The following is a 22972-nucleotide window of genomic DNA, read 5'->3' as shown; positions in this document are numbered from 1 at the left end:
ATAGACACTTGACCATTTTTGACTGAGTTGAATACACATTATACAGGAAGTGGCTAACATTGAATTTGTTTAGCTCCTGCTTTACTGTTTACCTTTCAAAATTAAAAAAAAAAATCAGATGACATCAGTTATTACCATGATTACTGTCACATAGAAGTAGCATATAATTTACATGGTATCAAACAAAAGCTTAAGGCACAGGGATCACTGTAGAATCCTTGTTGAAAGTTTCTTTTAAATAATAGTCATATTTGGCCTGTTGCTCAGATCAAAAGTACCTGTTTTTGTACTACCAAACTTCCAGGAACCAGTGCAATTAAAGGTATGTTCATTTTTCAGCACAATCCAGGATGAGGTTTAGTTTTGAAATGAAATGTCTTTCACTTTATCCATGTTATTTAAACTTAATAGCCATGATAGGTATGAATGTTGAAGTTACAGAATTTAGCATACATGTAGTAAGTAATATGGCTATGAATTAATGGTTCGTTTTCATAGCTTTTTTAATAAGAAGTGGAAAATAAGTCATTAGATACATGTACATGTGTATGTAGATATTATTTTTGTTTATGTTTTGTAGACCGAGGAGAAGATTAGAGTCTAATGGTCGTGCTACTGTTGTTGTAGATCTTACAGAATCAGACGATGGTATGTTATTTGGCTGCAGAAAATATCATCATATCACCCTTGACAACTAATTGCAAAATTTCATATACATGTAGTAATATATATTATCACCAATCTACACTACCTCCTGTGGAAAGCCCTTTCATGTCATTTCAAATTAAACATTACATTCAGTAGAAATATTGAATACAACAGCTTTTCTTATTTTTCCAAGGTATTATATAGTTTAGTTTATAACGATTTTATTTGCTCATAGATACAAAAAGGATCGGACACAAGTTTAACCAACTTATGAAGTCTTCTCCTTTACATAATATTACAATAACAATTATACAGAGCATGCACAGTTCAGTATATATATATATATTAAAGGTAATAGTAAAATGAGGCATTTGCACAGTCAGAGAAGAAAAAGAAAGAAAGAAAAAAAAAAAAAAAAAAAAAGCCTAACGCAATTAACAAGGAAAAGGATAGAGAATTGAGAAAAAGAAAAGAAAAGAAAAAATATAAATAAAAGAAAAAAAAAGAAAAAATAGGAAATAATACAAATATAAAGAAAAAAAAATAAATGAAATTCTGTGGACACGATGTTTTTTGTTCAGTCATATCTTATTTGATTATACTACAAGGAATCTTTTTGATTTTTTTATATATCTAAAGACTTCTTTAAAGATTTCACAGTTTTCCTCGTATGTTAAAGTTTGGCTACCCTCAGTGAGCAACTGTAGATTTATTGTCACTTGTAGACGATGAATGTTGGTTAATAGATCGTTCCTTATATCGGCGTATTTATTGCAATTAAAGAAGAAATGAAATGAATCCTCACGCGGAGCGCCACAAGCACAATATGGACTTTGTATTATATTTGATTCAAATAGGTCGTTATTTAGAAATGAGGCTGAACATCGCAGCTGTGTTAAAATTACACTCAATTTCCGCGGACCATACATAAAATGCTTAGGTACAGTCTTTGCTTCGTATGTTTTATTCAACAAATAGCGTTTGAACTTAGATAGGGTATCAAGTGTACGGATAGAATTATCAAGTTTGTTCCATTCTCTGATGGACGAGGGAATAAATGCAGAATTTGTTAAGGAGAGTCGACAAAAGGGGACTATTAAGTCATTGCCATTACGCAGTGGATAAACAGTTGTACTTTGTATAGTTGGGGGAATTAAATCACATAAATATTGTGGAGCGAGACCATTGTACATATTATAAAATAATTGGAGTTTTCTTCTGTGCCTCCTACTGTGAAGGGGTTCCCAGCCAGTCTCTAAATATAAATATTCGGTTTTAGTAAATATTGGCAGTCCTGTTACAATCCTCGCAGCTTGCAGTTGAAGTTTTTCTAATTTGTTTGAATAGCAAATACCACAATTGTCCCACACTTCGCAAGCATACTCAAATATAGGACGAATATATACCAGATACATTTTTTCTAAGTTCTGTCTTTTCATCTTAAATTTTAATTTTCTTAAGACTCCTAAATGCTTTGTTATATTTTTGGAAATATTTTCTACGTGCTCATTCCACTTTGCGTCCTGGGAGAGAGTTACACCTAAGTGTTTATGACTTGATGTGTTAGATATTGATCTTCCATTAAAAGAAAAACTTAAATTACTTGGAATCTTAGTATTTGAGCAAATCATTATTTCCGTTTTATCTGGGTTAAAGGACATTAACCAATTTTTTGACCAATCATTGAGTTTGTTTAAATCATGATTAACTACTACCTCTAAGTCTGTAATGCTTGCGGTGGAATATCCCAACGACGTATCATCAGCAAAAAGTCTTGTCAGTGAAATTAAATTTTCGCCAATATCATTTATATACAGCAAAAATAAAAGGGGACCGAGAACAGAGCCTTGGGGGACCCCCGCAGAAACAATGGACAATGACGAAGACGAATCTCTAATAACTACTTTTTGTTTTCTTTGAAAAAGATAATTTTTAGTCCATGCAAGTAAATTTCCCTTTATTCCATAAGAATTCATTTTATATATAAGTCCATTATGCCATACTTTATCAAATGCTTTGGAAAAATCACAGAAAACGAAGCAACTGAATTCTTTTTTTTCAAGAGAATTTAATATTGTGTTATAAAGTTCAATAAGTTGATGTACAGCTGAATGTTTAGGTAAAAATCCTGACTGATACATATAAATAAGTTTGTTCCTATGTAGATGGTTATAAATATGTTTGTAGACTACCCTCTCCATTACTTTTCCTACACAGCTAATTAGGGATATCGGTCGATAATTAGATGGTAGGGATGCATCTGCTTTCTTAAATATGGTAATTACATTGGCTATTTTCCATGAAGAAGGGTATTTACCTTGGGACAGGGATTTATTAAATATAATTTTAAGGGGTTTTGCAATTTTTTGGGGGGATATTTTAAGCATCCTGTGACTGATTTTGTCTGGCCCAGATGCTTTTTTAGGATCAAGAGTAAGAAGTATATCGACTATTTCACTCTCTGTTATTTGAATATCACTAATCATACTTTCCGTTCTATTCTCAAATGGGGGCATCTCAACATTTTGTTCCTCAAGTTTTGATATTGACGCGAAGTATTTATTCATTAGTTCACATTTGTCAGTATCGTCATATACAATATGGTCAAAATTTGGCTCATTATTTATATTTTGAATTGGTGGAATTGAGTTATTCCCCTTATTAGATTTTATTAACATCTTCATTATTTTCCAGTAATTTTTAGGACTGGAATTATCCAGTAAAAAATTATCCAAATTTTTTTCAAAATTCTCTCGGGCAGTTTTTTTCATATTATTTACCTTATTTCTTTGTTTTTTAAATCTTATTTTATCACTTTCTTTATTATTTTTTAGAACTGTTTTCCGTAACCTATCGCGAGTTCTAATTTCCTTTCTTAATTGATTATTGAACCAAGGTTTGTCAAGTATTTTAAACACAGTTTGAGTTTTCATTTCACTCTGTACTCATAATATTTCTGTTGCATACTAATGCATATATGCTTCATTTTATGGGCACTACAATCATAGCTTAAAAGAAAAATAAATTTGATGTAGGTAGTCTATATCTTATTGTTATTTTCTTTGTGGGTATACATTCCCTAGCTATTTCCAAAAATATTTTCGTAAATTCATCACACATATCATCGACGTCCTCAAAATTTCCTATCTTGTCACTCCAGTTAGTTTCGTCCAGATTGTTATTATATAATCAAGTCTTACGAAATGGCAAGCTCTCACAAAATCAGTCATTATCACCCATGATCACAAATTATAAATAACCATTGCTGTCATCACCCTTTGGCAACATCATCACAAATTGCCATAAGGCCAACTAAAATTAATTAGTAGATTTTCATCCAGATTTTTGAAAAAAAAGGGGCAGATGGGAGGATTTTATTTTTTAATTTTTATTTCCTTCTAAACCCTTTTGTAACGTGTTGTTCATATACAAGGGTAATAATAATCTTATATCATGTACATATAAGGAATTCTACATTATTTTCAAATTCTTAAATTAATATTTCTGATTGGCAACCACTGTTCTACATGTAATGGCCGCTTGAGAAACCTATTTTTAATAAATAGCAAAAACATGGAGAAATGTTCTCTTTTAGACTACCTACATCAAATTTATTTTTCTTTTAAGCTATGATTGTAGTGCCCATAAAATGAAGCATATATGCATTAGTATGCAACAGAAATATTATGAGTACAGAGTGAAATGAAAACTCAAACTGTGTTTAAAATACTAGGGTTGATGCATCAAACTGTGTTTAAAATACTAGGGTTGATGCATCAAACTGTGTTTAAAATACTAGAGTTGATGCATCTAACTGTGTTTAAAATACTAGGGTTTTAAACTGTGTTTAAAATACTAGGGTTGATGCTTTGAAGATTTTTATGCAAGGTGCAAATATAATTACAATGTTAAACATGAACTGAACCAAAAAGAAGAAGTTGTTTAATGACTCTATTAAGGGGATGGGGACAGAGGGTGTTTGATGTTTGTCAACAAAAACGACAGCCTTGGGGTAAATCTAAGGGCTAGCTATAATACATATTGTACGTTGGCTGACTCTTTGTACTCAATATACGGTCATAAATTGCACAAGTTCATGCTTGTGTCAATTATTTTATTCCAGTCATGTTTTTGACTCTGCTTTTTGTACCAATGTGTTCCACGATTCTTGCGCTTTGGATATCATTCACAGTCCAAATTTCCTGACACAAAGTTCATTGTATAAACAAAAAAATCCACGGTTTTCCAATCACTGAAATTTGTGACATACTGCGATAAGCGTTCTAAGACACCACCTATTATTCATAACCCGAATAGTTTATGCCCTTCTAGTAATCAATCTATATTCTCAGAAGATAATGTTGTCATCATTGAGCAGCAGAATATGTGGACTTAATCATTTTGGTTATATTACTTGAAGAAATACAAAAAACCGAAATTTGAAACAGGAAGTTTTGAATGAAACGAAATTATCAGTGGTTACCTGTAATGGAAATGAACAAAATCCGGAAATCATAAATTTTTAAAAATAAAAAAAATTGGGGTGGGCGGGGATGAAAATCTATCAATTAATTTTAATTGGCCTAACATATAATCACCCTTAGCAACATCTTTACAAATTGCCATAACATATAATCACCCTTAGCAACGTCATCACAAATTACCATAACGTGTAATCACCTTTTGCAACATCGTCCCCAATTGCCATAACATGTAATCACCCTTGGCAACATCGTCAAAAATTACCTTGGCATGTCATGAACCTTGGCAATACATTCACTCTTCACATATAACATGACATAATATCACCCTTGGAAACTCTTTGAAAAACCTTGTCATCATCACACTTGTCAACTCTCATAAAAACCATGGCATCATCACAGTTGGCAACTCTCACAAAAACCATGTCATCATCACACTTGTCAACTCTCACAAAAACCATATCATCACAGTTGGCAACTCTCACAAAAACCTTGTCATCATCACACTTGTCAACTCTCACAAAAACCATGGCATCATCACAGTTGGCAACTCTCACAAAAACCATGTCATCATCACAGTTGGCAACTCTCACAAAAACCATGTCATCATCACAGCTGGCAACTCTCACAAAAACCATGGCATCATCACACTTGTCAACTCTCACAAAAACCTTGGCATCATCACAGTTGGCAACTCTCACAAAAACCATGGCATCATCACACTTGTCAACTCTCACAAAAACCATGTCATCATCACAAAAACCATGGCATCTCACTGAGCAATATTTCCACAATTTACCATGTCGTCATCCTTGACCACAATTCAGTTAATATGACAAGATAATTATATCACCACCTTTGACCACAATTTACAAAATACCACAATAATTATATCTTCACCTTTGGTCACAATTCCCAATATAGTACATGACAATTATATCCTGACCTTTATATTTTTCAGCTGATCCTGTAGAGGCTCAGACCATGGCAACGCCAGTAGATGTTCCTCCTGTTGTCCAATCATCAGAAGTTGCTAAGGACACACCTACCTCTAGTAACCATGACAACAACACAAATCAAGAACAGACAACTCCAGGAATGTTCAATGGAATACCAAGAATGCCAAGACAGGCTTGGAGACAGCCACCCCCTGCTCATGTTCATGTAGACCCCAGAGTATCTCAAGGAGGCTGCAGGTCACATGACCATGATAGACAGTCATGTGGGCATAATTGTCAACAGGTACATGAAAAACCATTAATTTACAATAATTGTTAAAATGACTGAAATGAGATGATTTGTACTTATTACACTGGTTGCTATGAAGTAACATGAAGAACAAGTGACAATGTCACAAGTGAAATAAATCTGATCATTTTACTCTTCTGACTTCATACAACAACGGGTGTTGTCAAGTGGTTGTTAAAGAAGATGTCTGAAAACCAATTTAGAGTGAGAAGAAAAAGACATAGTTCCTTGTGTTTTATATACTTTATTTCCATGGTAAATTAGTACTCAATGAATTTTTTTTACAGGAATTATGTCCCTTTGAAATGAAATTTATATTGAACAATGCATTGTAACCACTCTCACACTTACATTTCTTGTCAGACTTTTATTACATTGATAACAAAAGGTTTATATCTGCCAGGTCTTGGAAGAGTTATATAATCCATGTGGATCAACATTTTTTACAGGAGTTACATCCCTTGAAAATAGAAGCTAAGTGGAAAGTAACACTGTCTGTGATCTCAAGCCTACATTTTAGTTATGAAAAAGTAAAAAAACAGCCAAAACTATTGCCTTTGTTTAGATAAAATTATGAATAGGCAGGGGACATTGGAACACTGTTCTTTGTTTTTAGTCCCCTACCGACGAAGTCGAAGGGGACTTTAGGTTTGCACTCTGTCCATCTGTCCGTCTGTCCATCCGTCAGTCCGGCAAATCAGCTTTCCACACTTTTTTTCTTCGTTCTTGAAGATATTGATTTGATATTTGGTATATAGTTTTATCATGACAAGTTATAGATCAAGTTCGAATTTTGTTCTGGTCTGATGATTTAGTCCAGAGTTATGGACCATAACTCTGGACCATATCTAATGTTAGAGTACTATGTTAAACCATATTTCTGTACAAAGGGAGATAACTCATTTTTTAAAAGAAATTCTTTGTTAAATTATTTGAAGAATGTTTTGGCAGGTTTGTTTGTTATTTAGTATAAACTAATTTTCTGAATGCTATATATATAAAAAAAAATTATGAAGAGAAATCCTTTAATTAGATAATAATCTATTTTTATTAATGTATATATTTCAATACATTACATTGTGTTGATAAAAGTTGTTGACATTTTATAGATAAGTTACAAATCTATATTAGTTTGTGACAAATGAAAGAAAAAATATTTGGAACTATTAATTATATTTGATTATGATTTGAAAATAGATATACACTGTATTACATCATATCTAATTTTAGAGAACTATTAATCATATCTAATGTTATTTTCACTCATATAATCAGTTTTCCACAGTTTTTATAGTCATGCTTGAAGATATTGACATGATATTTACTTTTTGTTTACACCATGACAAGTTATAGAACAAGTTAGCATTTTGTTCCAGTAAAATGAATTTTTACCCGGTAGGGGACTATGTATTGCCATGCAATACTCTCAGAATGCTTGTTTACAGAGTCATCAGGCCTTCGTGATGCATATGAATAAACATCTATTTCTCTTTGTTTTAACAGAGACAGAGGTGTCAAGCCTTCGTGCAGCATATGAATAAACATCCATTTCTCTTTATTTTAAGACAGAGGCATCAGGCCTTAATGATGCATATGAATAAACACCATGTTTCTTTATTTTAACAGAGACGGAGGCGTCAGGACTTCATAAGGCATATTTATAAACATCCAGTTCTCTTTATTTTAACAGAGACAGAGGGGACAGGCCTACATGAGGCATATTTATAAACATCCATTTCTCTGTTTAGCAGAGACAGAGGCATCAGGCCTTAATGATGCATATGAATAAACACCATGTTTCTTTATTTTAACAGAGACAGAGGCGTCAGGCCTTCATGCAGCATATAAACAGACCTCCATGTGGATGTGCCAGGTGTTTACATGAACCTGTCCATTCACACATGCATCTTCCACATCAGCCAAACAGTGGGCGTGGTCACCACACCCATCACGGACATCTGCCTACCTCACATGCACATGGACATTGCACTGGTAAGTAAACAGTGAGCGTGGTTAATACACGGATCATACATTTGCTTTGAATCATAATGGTTGTTTAAAGTACTGCAAAAAAAAAAATCTCTTTAGAATGAAGACACACTAGTGAAGTGCTGACAATATGTAAAACTGACAGACAGATGTATTTGTAGCACACAATTTGATTGGTTGACTGACAAAAGTACACTTAAATACACAACAAATATGAGTAGAAACCAAATCAAAATCCGAGTTCAAAATACCAGAAAATGTATTCAAGAGTAAATTTTCTTATCAAAATCACAATTAAAATGTTCGTTTACTTTGTATTTCTATTCAAACTATATAATAAATATTTCTATTTAATGTGACCATGGTTTAATTTAAATTTTCTGGTACTGTGGATTCATTATTATTTGTTGATTTCGTTGGAACAGGTGAACCATGAATTTAAATGTTCAACGAATTACAAATTTTCTATAGCCTTGTATGCCGACTTTGGCAACACCATGAAATTAAATATCTACGAAAATGTAAGTTTTCCTCAATCCACGAAAATTGATATCCACGAAAATAAATGAATCCACAGTACTTGTATTTTCATTAATATTTTGATAATTTGTCTATAAATTTCAGGTTCCTGTGACCATGGCAACCCAGGAAGTTTCCATCACACCCACCACCACCAGACGCCAGTACATCCCCACCCCCACCCCCAACCTCCACCTTTACCCCCACGAGCTCACATTCATCATCACCACTATCACCCAGGGGCATTTCCCCTGCCACCAATACTGCCGTTTATTGTGCACCACCAGCCTATGGAGTTACAGGCCAGGAACATCGAAGGGCCACCACTGTTCCAGCACCAACCAATGCCACAACAGCCACAAGTCAGTGGTGACACTTGTCACATACCAAACTCTCAGCCTTCTCAGATGACCTGGTCCCCATGGCAAGGACCAATGGTGCCACCACCTAATCAAGGGAATTCATGTGGAACAGACAATAGACCCCAGCAGGGACCTGTGGACCTTGCTGGAAGAATGTGGTATGTTTTACACAGAACTGAAATCTTTAAATCACTTATATGTTTGCAATAAACCATTTCATTCATGCATTTTAAACATTCATATGAAACAGAATTAATATATATAATTTCTCACAATATATATATATATATATATTATAAAAATGGCTATGCCTCACCAGTAAAACTGCATTTGCGACCATCAAATCGTCAATTGACAGCAGCAAATCTTCAACTACAGTACTGTTATTCCTTAAATACAGTTTCCTCAATGCAATCTTTATCCTTCAGTGCTCACCAACATTTTGACAGTCATGACCCTTAACCTTTTGTTACTGTCTAAAAAAAAAGTGGTTCTGCTATAAAAATGAAACATTCTAAATGCAATAAGTGATCCTGATCTATAAAAAGGGAATCTTATGACTGTGGTGTATATGGACAACTATCCATAAAATTCTTGAAAAAAACATTAAATTATTTATAAAAAGTTTAAGATGGCTGTAAGTCCTCTGTTTTGAAGTTTAAGATAGCTGTGAATCATCTCAAAAGTAACTTGAAAGTAAATAAAAACCTGGACCCTACAGCAACATTAAAAATTTTGATGGCATTAGTAACCATGGTAACAGCAATATTAAAAGTAGTGCTAGCATTTAAAACCATTGTAACAGCAATATTATAGTTATGCTAGCATTAGTTACCATGGTAACTGCTATATTTAAGTGGTGTTAGCATTATTAACCACAGTGACAGCAATATCAAAAGTTGTGCTAGCATTAGAAAAAATCGTAACAACTGATTTATACTACCCCCATCCCCCCTTTTCCTTTCCTCACCTCGATTATAAATTAAATACACAAATTCCAACCCTCTGCGATATTTATTTCCTAGAAATCTGTTAATTTATTTCCTAAAAATCTTGTTATTGAAAGGAAAGAATTAGGTTTGTAAATTTACAAAATAACTACAAACACTTGACAAAACAAATAGCAAAACAGTATCTATATTGTTGCTGTTCTTCATCTTAGAGTCGCAGTGTTCCCTGTAACATGTATAAATAAAAGATTCATCTCACAGCAAGTTCAGTTCTTCATCTTAAAGTCTGTGTTCCCTTTACACTCACAGCCAGATCAAGGCAGTAGTTTTACTTCATTGTTTTTAATTTGTTTTTCAGTGGACAGAATCAGATGAATCCTCTTCCACAGCATTTACAGCATCAACATCTACATCATCATCTACACTACCATCCTCCCCGACTTCATCCGTTCTCTGTACCAGCAATACTGCCATCAACAGACCTCCCTCCCATGGTAAGTACCTCCCAGAGTAAAGTCCTCTACACAAATGAGTACAGGTCAGAGACTTTTAAACCTATTTTTATGCTGGTATTAGGACAAACCTGTACATGGTAGTTTTGGTGCTGTATAGGTTCCTGTTGAACTCTGCAGGAAATCTTTATGTTATCTTCTACCAATCTCCTTGGCTATTTTGTAGTAGGCTTGACGGTAGAAGTAAATGGGATTGGATGAAAGGAAATGGTTTGTTCTAAGATTCTAAGATTCTTTATTTCTTATAAAACCAAGTTAATGGTACAAAGAAAGATATCTTTACATATAATAACATACAGATTCTGGGCATGACAAGTTTGTACAAAACGAGCATAAAAAGATGAGAGATTGATGAAAGGACATGTTTTATTCTCATTGGATGAAAGGAAATGGTTTATTCTGATTGGATGAAAGGAAATGGTTTGTTCTGATTTGATTAAAGGAAATGTTTTGGTTTGATTGGATGAAAGGGAATGGTTTGTTCTAATTTGAAAATGACTAAAATGAATGAAGAGTCAAATTTTATTTTAATGGTTACAGGAATCATGTTCTCAAACTTTGATACATTGACAGTTTCATCAGCTTGGTTGTATATATTCAATACATTGGTAATAAAATGTGTCAAAACTAGTCATTTTAATTTTCTGTGAGTCAAGAAAACAACAGAATATAGTTTTTTTTTAACCTAGTATAAATGAATCCAGTGATTGTAACAAAACTTGGTTTCTGTCTTTTTAGTACATTCCACCGCCAATGAGTCCGATGTTAAATCTTCCACGTAATATGCAAATGAGATTGAGAGGAATGATGTTACATCACAGACCGTCTTATGAGGTATTTACCACTGTATACTGTTATATAAGATTTGATTTTCCATTACTACAGGCAGGGGAATATAATGACACATGAAAGAATATTTTTCAATTCAAATCCTCAAAGATAAAATTGAGAATGGAGCCTTTTTCCTCAAAGTAAGGTTTATGCAGCTTAATATCCCTCCTGTGTTAACTGCATCATACTTCATAGAGGGGTCCCAACATAAGATTTGGGTTCAGACTTGTAGCTGGATATTACTAGGGGGTGTGATTAACCACCTTGACTACCCATGAGGGTCTTGCTATGTAGGCTATAGATATGAAAAAACAACCCATTTTCATATATTGAAGTTTTCTGAAAATCCATTACATATGTTTCAATAAAAAATTATGACCAATTCATATATTTTTCAGTTATCACATATACAATCTTTGATTTGATTTGATTTTTGGTGTTTAATGCCACTTTCAGCACTGTTAGGTATTTGATGGCTTATTTTATGGGTGGAGGACCCAGAGGGAACCACCGACCTTCGGCAGAAAAACTGACTATCCTAGTCAATTAAGATTGGAGTCGAACCCACTGACCACATGTTGGGCTCGAACTCACAACCGCTAGGTAGAGAAGCTAGTGAAACAGTAGTTGAACTACTTAAACCTCTTAGCCACCAAGACCCCTACAATCTTTTACAAAGACTTGAAATAGACTAAAGAGGAATTATTTCACTTGTGTTGATATTAGTTTCATTAATCACATGCAGTCTTTATATACAGATATCTGATAAGAAGATGAACATTTCTTACCCATTGATATGTAAACATTGTGAAATATGACCCATTCATATATTTGACATATAAAAATTGACCCATTCCATCTGTTTAAACTTTAATAAGAAGCCTAGTAACCTCATCATTAAGTGGGGAAACTAATTAATACCCCAAACTTCATCAATGTTATCAGCATTAAAGGTAATAACTGTTATGGAATGTTTGGTATCTTAATCAGTAACGATATGGGCTATTCCAGAAAAAAATGTAAAGGGGGGTGTTGGAAGGCTCTTTATATTAATATTACATGGGTGATGGGTATCAGGGCAACTTTTCACACTATAATGCACTATGATTCTCAATAACAATTGTCTGGGTGGTGGGTGCTGAAACAAACTGCCTTTCTGAAAGTTTTGTGAATACTTAACCCTACCTCTCATATTTTTAAGTAATTAATTTATAACAAAAAAGTAAAGATAAGAATACAATTACTATCAGCTAAAAAACTTGCCTTACTCCCAAATATAGAATTTGAGATGACAAAACCATGGTTATAAGTATAACAATATGAAATATTAGTAAAATCTAGCTCCTCTTAATTTGTTTATATAGAAAACATTACTTATTCTTATTATTTATCATAGGAACTTTTACACCTGGAAGAAAGACTTGGTAATGTAAATCGTGGTGCTAGTCAAGATGTTATTGAACAAAATACACTTCCACATACGTATAAAAAGGTAAAGTTTGCTGTAGTGAACAAAATACACTTCCACACACATATATAGTAGAGTTTTCTGTAGTGAACAAAATACACTTCAACAAACATCTAAAAAGGTAAAGTTCTCTGTAATAAACAAAATACACTTCCACACATGTATTTTAAAGTAAACTTTTCTGTAGTGAACAAAATTCACTTCCACACACATATAAAGTAAAGCTTTCTGTAGTGAACAAAATTCACTTCCACACACATATAAAGTAAAGCTTTCTGTAGTGAACAAAATTCACTTCCACACACATATAAAGTAAAGCTTTCTGTAGTGAACAAAATTCACTTCCACACACATATAAAGTAAAGCTTTCTGTAGTGAACAAAATACTCTTCCACTCAGTTTGAAAAAAGGTAAAGTTTTCTGTACTGAACAGAATACACTTGCACACACATATTTTCAAATTGTAAAGTTTTGTGTAGTGAACAAAAGACATTTCCACACACACACATAAAAAGGTAAAGGTTTCTGTACTTAACATAATAGGATATCACTTATGTACACAAAAGGGTTAAGTTTTGTGTAGTGAACAATATACACCTCCACATATGCATCTAAAAAGGGAGATTACTGTAGGTGAACAAATATAAAAGGGTATTGAAGTTATCTGTAGTGAACAGAATGCATTTCCATAATATATGCACCTAATAAGGTAGCTTTCTGTTGTGAACAAAATACACTATCACATATGTGTTAAATGGTAAAGTTGTCTAGTGAACCAAATACACTTCCGCATATGTATAAAAGTATTTAAGGTTTTTTTTAGTGAATAAAATTAACTTCCATATATTTGTGAAATGTCAAAATTCTTGAAATTAACAAAATACACTTCAACATGTGAGTTAAATGGTAAAGTTTTTATAGTGAACAAAATATTCCTCTACATACATATATATATATATACCCAAAAGTACAGTTTCCTGTAGTGAACAAATTTCTATTCCATATATGTACACACAGGTAAATTTTTCTGTAGTGGACCAAATAGAACTTCCATATGTTGGCAAAAGGTAAAGTTCAGGAACAAGCAGGTATATCCGTTGAAACATAAAGCATAACAATTTTAATTTTACATTGATAGGTCACAAAGAAAATGGATTCTGATGTAGACGACAATCTTCAGGAGAAATGCACCATCTGTTTGAGTGAGTTTGAAGATGGAGAAGATGTCAGGTTTGTTTTATTTATATCCTCAAATCAAAATTCAGTATTGTGTCACATGGCATGCAACCTAGTTTGATTAGATATCAGCTTGAATAAATTCTACAATTAAGATACAGTTGAACCTCCTGTCGAACTCAGTTGTGTTGAAAACTCGGATGAGTCGAAGTAATTTCTTGGTCCCAGTAAAATTCCCGTTTGATCAATGCATAATTACCTCTGATGATTTGAACTCGGTTGATTCGAATACTCTGTTAAGTTGAGTAAATTGTATAGTCCCGTCGAAATAAATTAATGTAAATTGACCCCGATGTCTCAAAGTTCAAAAGTAAAAATTTTTGAAAGTTGCAGGCCTAATGATAAAAATTAAAATCGGATGTATTTCTTATGTCACCTAATCATTTTCAAAAGAGATTAAAGCTGAGTTAACATTCTTGTTTGTATAACAGTTAAAATGACATGTTTATGGTGACTGTTCATTAACACTTTTGTTGATCGTTCAAGTGGAATGTTAATGTGTTGAACATTTTTCACCTGAGATAAAAATGAAATGAATTTAAATGACCCAAGCTGAGATTAAATGAATCGTTAGATTTAAAACTCATTAATTACAATAAATAAAAGGATTAGGACAATTATAATAAATTCATGATAATTTAATGTAAAGCAGACGACCTCATCAGAGACCGTTCAGAACTTATTTCGTGCCGCGAGTGATTTCATAATTTATAGTGACTGACTTTTGTAAATATTTGTGTAGACTATTGATTTTATTTGTGCATGATTTGTATCTGTACTTGTGTGTTTAATTATTACGAAGGACGAAAAATGGAAATTGAATACACAATCATAAAGTGTCATATCGAAAAAAAAGGCACACTATTCATTGTATCTAGTTTACACAAACTTCATACCGTATTTCATGCATTCCAAATTTATGACGACACACTCGACCTCGGATGAGTCGAATACTTTGGTCCGGTCCCTTAGACTTCGACTCAACTAGGTTAGACAGTATATGAATATATGATACAACTTTTTGTTTTGTTTCATATATAAATAGGTTTGTTAGTTTATGGGCTATGAACCTTTCAATTTGCATTAATCCCTTTAATTTTTAACTGGATTTTCGAAGGAAAAATGATTTGGGGATGTACGGTGGGAGGGCGGGTGGGTTTATATAAAGTTTGATTACACTTACAGATAAGTTTTATAGATTTTAAAAAGACATTGTATTAATGATAAATGACATTTTGGATTTTTATTTTATTTTCTTTGGTAAATTGTTTTGAATAATTTTGTGGTAGGTTTGTTTGTTATTCTGTATAAACCAATTTTCTGAATGCTATATATATATATTTTTGATGAAGCAAACTCCTTTAAAAACTTAAGCTTATATTCTATTAATAAACATATATATTTAGATTTCTGATTTGGGCCGAGTTTTCAAGTTGGTCCAAATCGGGGTCCAAAATTAAACTGTGTTTGATTTCAACATAAATTGAATATAAATAGGGTTCTTTGAAATGCTGAATCTAAACCTGTATTTATTTTCATTATTAATTATATAATACCACATTGAGGTCCAAAGGGTCCTAAATTAAAATTTTGTTTAATTTCATCAAAAATTGAATTCTTGTAACTATTTCATTTCAAGACTAATTTTGATATTGTTTTTGTATTGCTTAAAACGAATGAATCGTTTGAAGCATTATTACTCTTTATACCCCTTGTTACATAGTGTTTTACTCGCTCGTCTGCCAATTCTGAAAATTTCAACGCAAATAAAGCATAACTTCCCGGCTTGAAATTGCAATGCAAGGATGCAAGTATTAGACTTTAACATACATGCATTTTCCTGTACATTTCTGTTGTCACAATGCTAATGTGAATACGTCATAGCCAGTGTTGACTGTTCAAAGATTTGACCTTGTAACTCATTCATAAAAAAACCTCAATATTAGTCTACAACATAAAACTAAATATTAATTGTTTATCATATGTTCTTCTTTATAAACAGAAACATAACTGATCATTGAAGCTAAATACCAATGGTCTAGTTATGGAACTTCTTGATTTACACAACTCATTATAAACATATCACTCAAATTTTTTCTGTATGACCTTGACATTAGACCAAAAGACTTTAAAATTTTTTTAGGGATTTTCCATTTAATCCGCTAATCATGTGATAAATTTTAATGCATTGGTCAGATTCCTCATTGCTTTTTAAACATTCTTGTGAAACAGAATTTAAATTATCTGTGTAACTTACAAGCTTATAATATATTTATGAAAATTGTTGAAATAAACGTTTCTGAGATATTGACCATTTTGTTATCTTCTTTTTCAGGAGATTACCATGTATGCATTTATTCCACATAGAGTGTGTTGATCAGTGGTTAGTCACCAACAAAAAATGTCCCATTTGTAGAGTTGACATCGAAGCAGGGTCAAAAGGACATCTAAGTCAGGAATGACATATGGCCTTTATACAGACAAAGTGTCAGGATGAATTTCTTATTTGAATAAGTCTGTACTAATTATAATGTAGTGGAAAATTTTAAACATAATACACTGCCTTTCTAATTCTTTGAAAATTTATTTCATTTATCGATAATTTAACATAGTTGAACAGACCTTGATCACATTTGTAGGTAATTATATTCTGTCAAACAGACCTTTGTTTGTGTAAAGTTTGTGTCAAACAGACCTTTGTTGGTGTAAAGTTTTGTGTCAAACAGACCTTTGTTGGTGTAAAGTTTTGTGTCAAACAGACCTTTGTTGGTGTAAAGTTTTGTGTCAAACAGACCTTTGTTGGTGTAAAGTTTTGTGTCAAACAGACCTTTGTTGGTGTAAAGTTTTGTGTCAAACAGACCTTTGTTGGTGTTTTGTTTAAGTATTATTAACACCATTGTAACAACAAAGTATGACAATTATCTCCAATTATTTAACATCTATAGTTTTCACTCATTTTTCTGTACAAATCTGTTTCCTATTGTTTATTAATGTCGCAATCTTTAATTCTCACTAATTTACAATATCAAATAAATTTTGAATTTTTATTGATAAAAATGGCTATAATTTGGCCAGCCTCCATAAAGATAATATGTGATGCACTAACAAATCATTTTTTTGCCAGATCCTTTGCACTTCATCATTTTTGACCCATTTTCTCTGTAAAAGCATGGACTCTATATACCATGCTTGATCCATATGCTCTGTATAGGCAGGGACACAGTTTTTCTTACCCAGGAGTTGTTTCCCCTTGCATACAAAATCGGAACATAAGAATTTAACTGTCTCAGGTATTAAAATGTTGTGTCAAATGCACTAAGATCATGTGTCATTACCCCTTCCCTATGAATATAAGATGTGCAGCATTTCTTCCCCTCCTTTAAGTTATGATAAGGGAATTATGCTTTATTTTCTCCTGTTGTTCTATAAATTAAGGCTATACATTGGACGGTATCATCTTTATCTGCCCTTTCCTCTTAAGCCATACATGGGTAGGTACAATGTATATAATATTTCTACCTCCCGCTAAGCCATACATACGAAGGTATATAATATTTCTAAGACTCCCTCTAAGCCATACATGGGGTGGTATTATATTTCTATGTCTCTAAGCCATACAAAGGGAAGTATACTTTTATCCCTCCGTCTTAGCCATCCACCTAGAGGTATATTGTATTCATCATATACATAGATCTGTACGGTACAAAGAGGGAATGTAGTCTTTACATAAATCTTTTAAATTAACTTTTTGATAAATATTCAATTTGATTGTATCATGAACTGTATTTTTATGCCCCCGCCATGGCGGAGGGGGCATTAAGTTTTACCCATGTCCGTCTGTACGTACGTCAGTCCGTACGTCCTAAAATTGGTTTCCGTTCTCTAACTTAAGTTTGCCTCAACCAAATGTTATGAAACACAATGCTTATTACCACAAAACACAGATCAAGTTTGAATTTTGGTGGCGTCACTTTTACTGTTCTAGAGTTATGCCCCTTTACAAATGGAAAAATTGCTGAATTTTTCGTTTCTGTTATCTAACTTAAGTTTGCCTGAACCAAATGTTATGAAACTGATACACAATGCTTATTACCACAAAACTCAGATCAAGTACAAATTTGGGTAGCGTCACTTTTACTGTTCTTGAGTTATGTCCCTTTATAACATTATATGCAAGCGGGGGAATCATCTGTGTCTCATGGACACATTCCCCATTTATTTATATGTATGTTTAAATAGAAAAGTCTTACTAATGCATGTTAAATAGCACATACAACAATGTGTAAATATACATAAATTGACTGATTTATTAATAATTATAATGATATATCTGTGATATTAAACGTATAACATCTAGATCAATGAATTTATTTGTGATTGGATCAATGAGTTTATTTGTGATCATTTAAATGAAATTATTTGTGAATAGATCAATGAATTTATATTTCTTTATCTTTGGTGTTTTCTTGAATTTATATTACTTTATCTTTGGTGTTTCCCTGAATTTTTATTACTTTATTTTGGAAGTTTTTCCTGAATTTATATTATGTTATCTTAGAAGTTTTTCCTCCTCATTAATGAATCATTTTGACTCATAGACTTCCTGTATGTCCAATACTTAAAGCAGGGTTATCATTTGTGAACAATAACCCACATTTCAACTTGTTTAAAATTCTTAAGAAATACATCAATAGATAGTTGAAATTATTCTTAGCAATTCAATTCATCATGTAGAGGTTGCACAAACCGCAATTTACATTAAACGGCATTTAAGTTATAAGTCTTAATTAACTGATTGACAAATACAACAGATTTAAAATGTAATTGACATTTGAGCTGCGTCGGATAGAAATCGACTTTATGCAGGTGCAAGTATACATGTACATGTTTATGACTTTGATTGATTTTGGAACATTCAAATACGAAATAAAAGATAAATTTTGGTCTGTTTTGTAGGGTTCCTATAACAACTCAATTTTTAAACAGTTTTAGACTTTCCGTAGAGATTTTGTCAACCTGAAATAGTTTAACAGTTGTATTGATATTCATTTGCATAAGGTCGATTTTTTTCCGCCACAGCTCATTTATTGTTAATTGATGTTTGTGTAACCAAGTCCAGAAGTATAATATTTTCCTGTTTGATCAGGAAATTAAAAAAAAATGACCTATATATCAGTAATCAACTCTTTTGGCTTGTTTGTTGCATAGAACAACTTTAAAATATATTAATTTTGGTGAATGTAGATTTTATGATTTCTATGGTAACAACTATGAGATTTTTCTTGTCCATCATTGTCATCTACCTTTCAGATATAATTTAGGAGATGGGATATTTTCACGATCTCATCTTAATTGTGAAATAGTGAAATTTTCCCATTTTTTGAATATGTCAAAGTGTTGTGATATTTTATATTTAGGGAAAGCAACTCACGTTACTGTTTATATTTTGAAAGAGAATGAAGAAAAGAATAGAAAATTGGCTGATTATTTATACACAAATTATGCTGTAGACTTGTTTAATTTACTATAACAATGTATTTCTCATCACAACATTACACATATTTATTTAGTCTAATTATAGAGTTATTTCCCCTTATTTAGTCTAATTAATGTGTTGTTGAGTAATTTGCTGTAAAATTGTAAAGTACATTACAGCTCGTTTGGATGTGTTGTCTCCATCTGTCCATGGTGGGCAAACCATCCATTACATTACAGCTCGTTTGGATTTGTTGTCTCCATCTGTCCATGGTGGGCAAACCATCCAGTACATTACAGTTCGTTTGGATTTGTTGTCTCCATCTGTCCATGGTGGGCAAACCATCCATTTCATGTCAAACAAAGGTATCAATGTTAACAGGGAAGGTAGCATTGTGTAATGGAAACTGAGAATTTTAAATCCTTTTATTTATCACTGCCCAGTGAAGTGACAAAGATAGCCAAAGTTTTTTAATGATAATTTTCTACGTGGAACACTGACACAGCGGCTAAGAACTGGTACCTGCCACCTAATAAGAACTTATAGTAATCTCCCCTTATCTAGAGTTCTCTCCCTTTTTCTAGAGTTATCCCATTCTCACATCTAGATGGTTCTCTCTGCCCAAATAATAAGAGGACTTGCCATTTCTTTTCTTACATCATGAAACGAACTTTAATACAATACCTAGGAAAATAAGATATGCTATTGTATTTATTTATTTTTTATAAAATCTTTTATTAAAATTGAGTGGACTCTCCAGGATGGACAGATTGAGAAAGTAAAATCCTCCCGAGCTGTAGTGTAAAAATCAATTGTAAATTTTCTGTATTTATTAGTTTGGTATGGGTTTTTGAGGGTTTTTTTCCTAATTTTGACATGTTATTACTTCATCTATGGTGTTAGAAGGAAAGAGGCACATTTTATCCCTAGGTTTCCCAACCAACCCTCCATAATCTTATATATACACTAAAAAAATAAAGATATTTGAATATTTCTTCGACTTCATCTCCAAATGAATAAACCATGCGTTTAATTAAACTGTCTCAGCACCATTCATGCAAGATTATTGAATGATTCTGAAAATTAATAAAACCTGGACTTTCGAAAATTGTCAGTTTGGATCATTAGACCAATACAAATTTGAAATGTCTGACACATCTTGTTACTATAACAGTCCAAAAGTCTGACACAATTGAGTGGATTTTTCAATTAAATTTGAAGAAAATGTATTTTTGACTGACAAATCTAATTAATATCTGCCTTTAAGACCATTGGCTGGCCATGAGATTTTTTTTTCTTAATAACTAAGTATAGGAAAAGAAATTTACATACGGTCCTTTTAAAAGTTATGTGTCAGAACAAAATCGTGATTTGTGAATTTATTTGTTGTTTTAAAGTAGTTCAGTGTGGTCTATTTCACTTGTTTTCCTCTTTTTGATTTTTTGTAACATTTTTTATATGTAGTTATTTGTTAAGTTTGTTTAATCTATTTAACTTTAAAGCTTTTTAATAAGATTTTGTTTGATTGGTTGTATAGTGTTTAACACTACATCCATGAGGGTCTGGATGGGCTTAAAAAATTAAAGAATACAGAAATGAAAGACCCCCCATCCAGACCCTCATCCATTGTGACAAGAATTACAGAAAACAGAAGAAATGATTTTTAAGCGTTAAGTTACATGCATTTACTATTGTGATTGTTGAAAAATACAAATATTGCAATAAAAATTTAGAAAGCAAGTTACTTTTTTGGCAAAACCTATCATGTCTCAATTCTCGCAATAATAAAAACATCACGAAAATTTATGATCTTACAGTATAGGATTTTGTTTAATTCACTTTTACTGCAATAATGTTTAATATTATATGAAAGAGACCACAATAATAATTATTTATTGAAGGTTATAAATTTACATTTATGTATGTGTGCAATGTTTATATTAGGGTGTATTGGTCGTTTCACCGTTCAAGGACTCAAAGTAGTTTTATTGTGTAAACCCAAGGTTAAAATAAGGTCACATTGTTTGTTGAATATCCATTGTTTTGGATCAACAAATCACAATGTCTTGGTGTATTACCCAGAATGCTTGTTACTTGTGTGTTCAATAAGACAGCATCCTAACATTTTAAAAGAAGAAATATTATTTTGTTTTCTTTTTTTTCTAAAAATTATTCTACAGAAGACAAATTATTGGATTGTTTCATTTTTTTTTTTTTATAATTAGAAATGGGTGTGATAGAATTAATCAAAAGTTTTTTTTTCCACAAATGAATTAGTAAATAAAGATGACTTTTATATCTAGACAGTTCAAGGTTATCAGCTTTACTATATATATATATATATATATATAGCTAGCTGGAACATTTACCTAGATGTTATAAGCCTTACAAGCTGGAGCATTTACTGAGAGTTTTTCAGCCTTACAAGCTGGAGTTTTCATTGAATTGTTATCAGCATTGCTAGCTGGAGCATTCACTGAATTGTTATCAGCATTGCTAGCTGGAGCATTCACTGCATTGTTATCAGCATTGCTAGCTGGAGCATTCACTGAGACGTTTTCAGCCATTTAAGCTGCAGTAAACAGTTTAATATTATCAGCCATATAAGCTGGAGCTTTATTGTGAATTTGGCTTTGTTGATTTGTATTTGGGGATACTATCCCATTATGATATGGCTTTGTCTATTTGTAGATGGATTTAGGGATTTTATCCCGTTATTTATAATATTTAGGGGTTATAATACCTGTATTTATGATAATTGTGGTTTTTAATATTCACATTTTTCCTCAAGGATTTTTGTATTAATTAAATGTTGTGAACTGTACCTAATACTTATCTGCAGATTATTATATATAAAATAAAATATAGAAAAATCTCACAATCATCATTTGTTAATCTCCTGCTAGTGGCTGTAATGTTGGGTCAATCTTAGTCCATTGTTAAACCAGAGACATACTGTGTATATATGCCTCTGGTTAAACTAAGTAGTCTGATAGTGGCTTTAATTTTTGGGTCAATCTAAGTTCATTGTTGAACTAAGCAGTCTGATAGTGGCTATATTGTCATGAGAAATCATATCATACCTTAAATTAAAAAAAAGTTGAATTTGTTTTTTATACTTGAATGGCTAAGTTTGGCTATAAAACAAGTGTTCATGGACTTTCTTATAAAAGAGAATTCTTTATCTTCAGAAATTTACTACTACAAAATTATTGTCTTCCTGTACTCTATTTCGCTGATATTTTTCCTTAT

General features: G+C 32.2%; 1 protein-coding gene across 4 annotated transcripts in view; it reads left to right on the top strand.

The window, feature by feature from the left end:
- LOC127731786 (uncharacterized) overlaps positions 1-22601 on the top strand; it is an 88863-nt gene extending 66262 nt beyond the window's left edge. The window contains exons 6-15 of one of the 4 annotated variants that reach the window (XR_007995785.1): positions 581-648; positions 6091-6371; positions 8192-8369; positions 8991-9405; positions 10556-10691; positions 11448-11543; positions 12937-13032; positions 14147-14238; positions 16580-16954; positions 17055-22601. Coding sequence is in view for 1 of the 4 variants with exons in the window: in XM_052240623.1 (XP_052096583.1) it covers positions 581-648; positions 6091-6371; positions 8192-8369; positions 8991-9405; positions 10556-10691; positions 11448-11543; positions 12937-13032; positions 14147-14238; positions 16580-16706 (1489 nt within the window). In the remaining 3 variants the exon portion in view is untranslated. Of the gene's footprint in view, positions 1-580; positions 649-6090; positions 6372-8191; positions 8370-8990; positions 9406-10555; positions 10692-11447; positions 11544-12936; positions 13033-14146; positions 14239-16579 lie in introns of all 4 variants that reach the window. The other 3 variants (XR_007995784.1, XR_007995783.1, XM_052240623.1) reach the window with 3 other exon arrangements.
- Positions 22602-22972: the final 371 nt, after the last annotated feature.

This window comes from Mytilus californianus, unplaced genomic scaffold, assembly GCF_021869535.1.
Source record: "Mytilus californianus isolate M0D057914Y unplaced genomic scaffold, xbMytCali1.0.p SCAF_20, whole genome shotgun sequence".
Lineage (NCBI taxonomy): Eukaryota > Metazoa > Mollusca > Bivalvia > Mytilida > Mytilidae > Mytilus > Mytilus californianus.
Note: the sequence above shows the minus strand (reverse complement) of the source record. Positions and strands in the feature narration are given on the sequence as shown.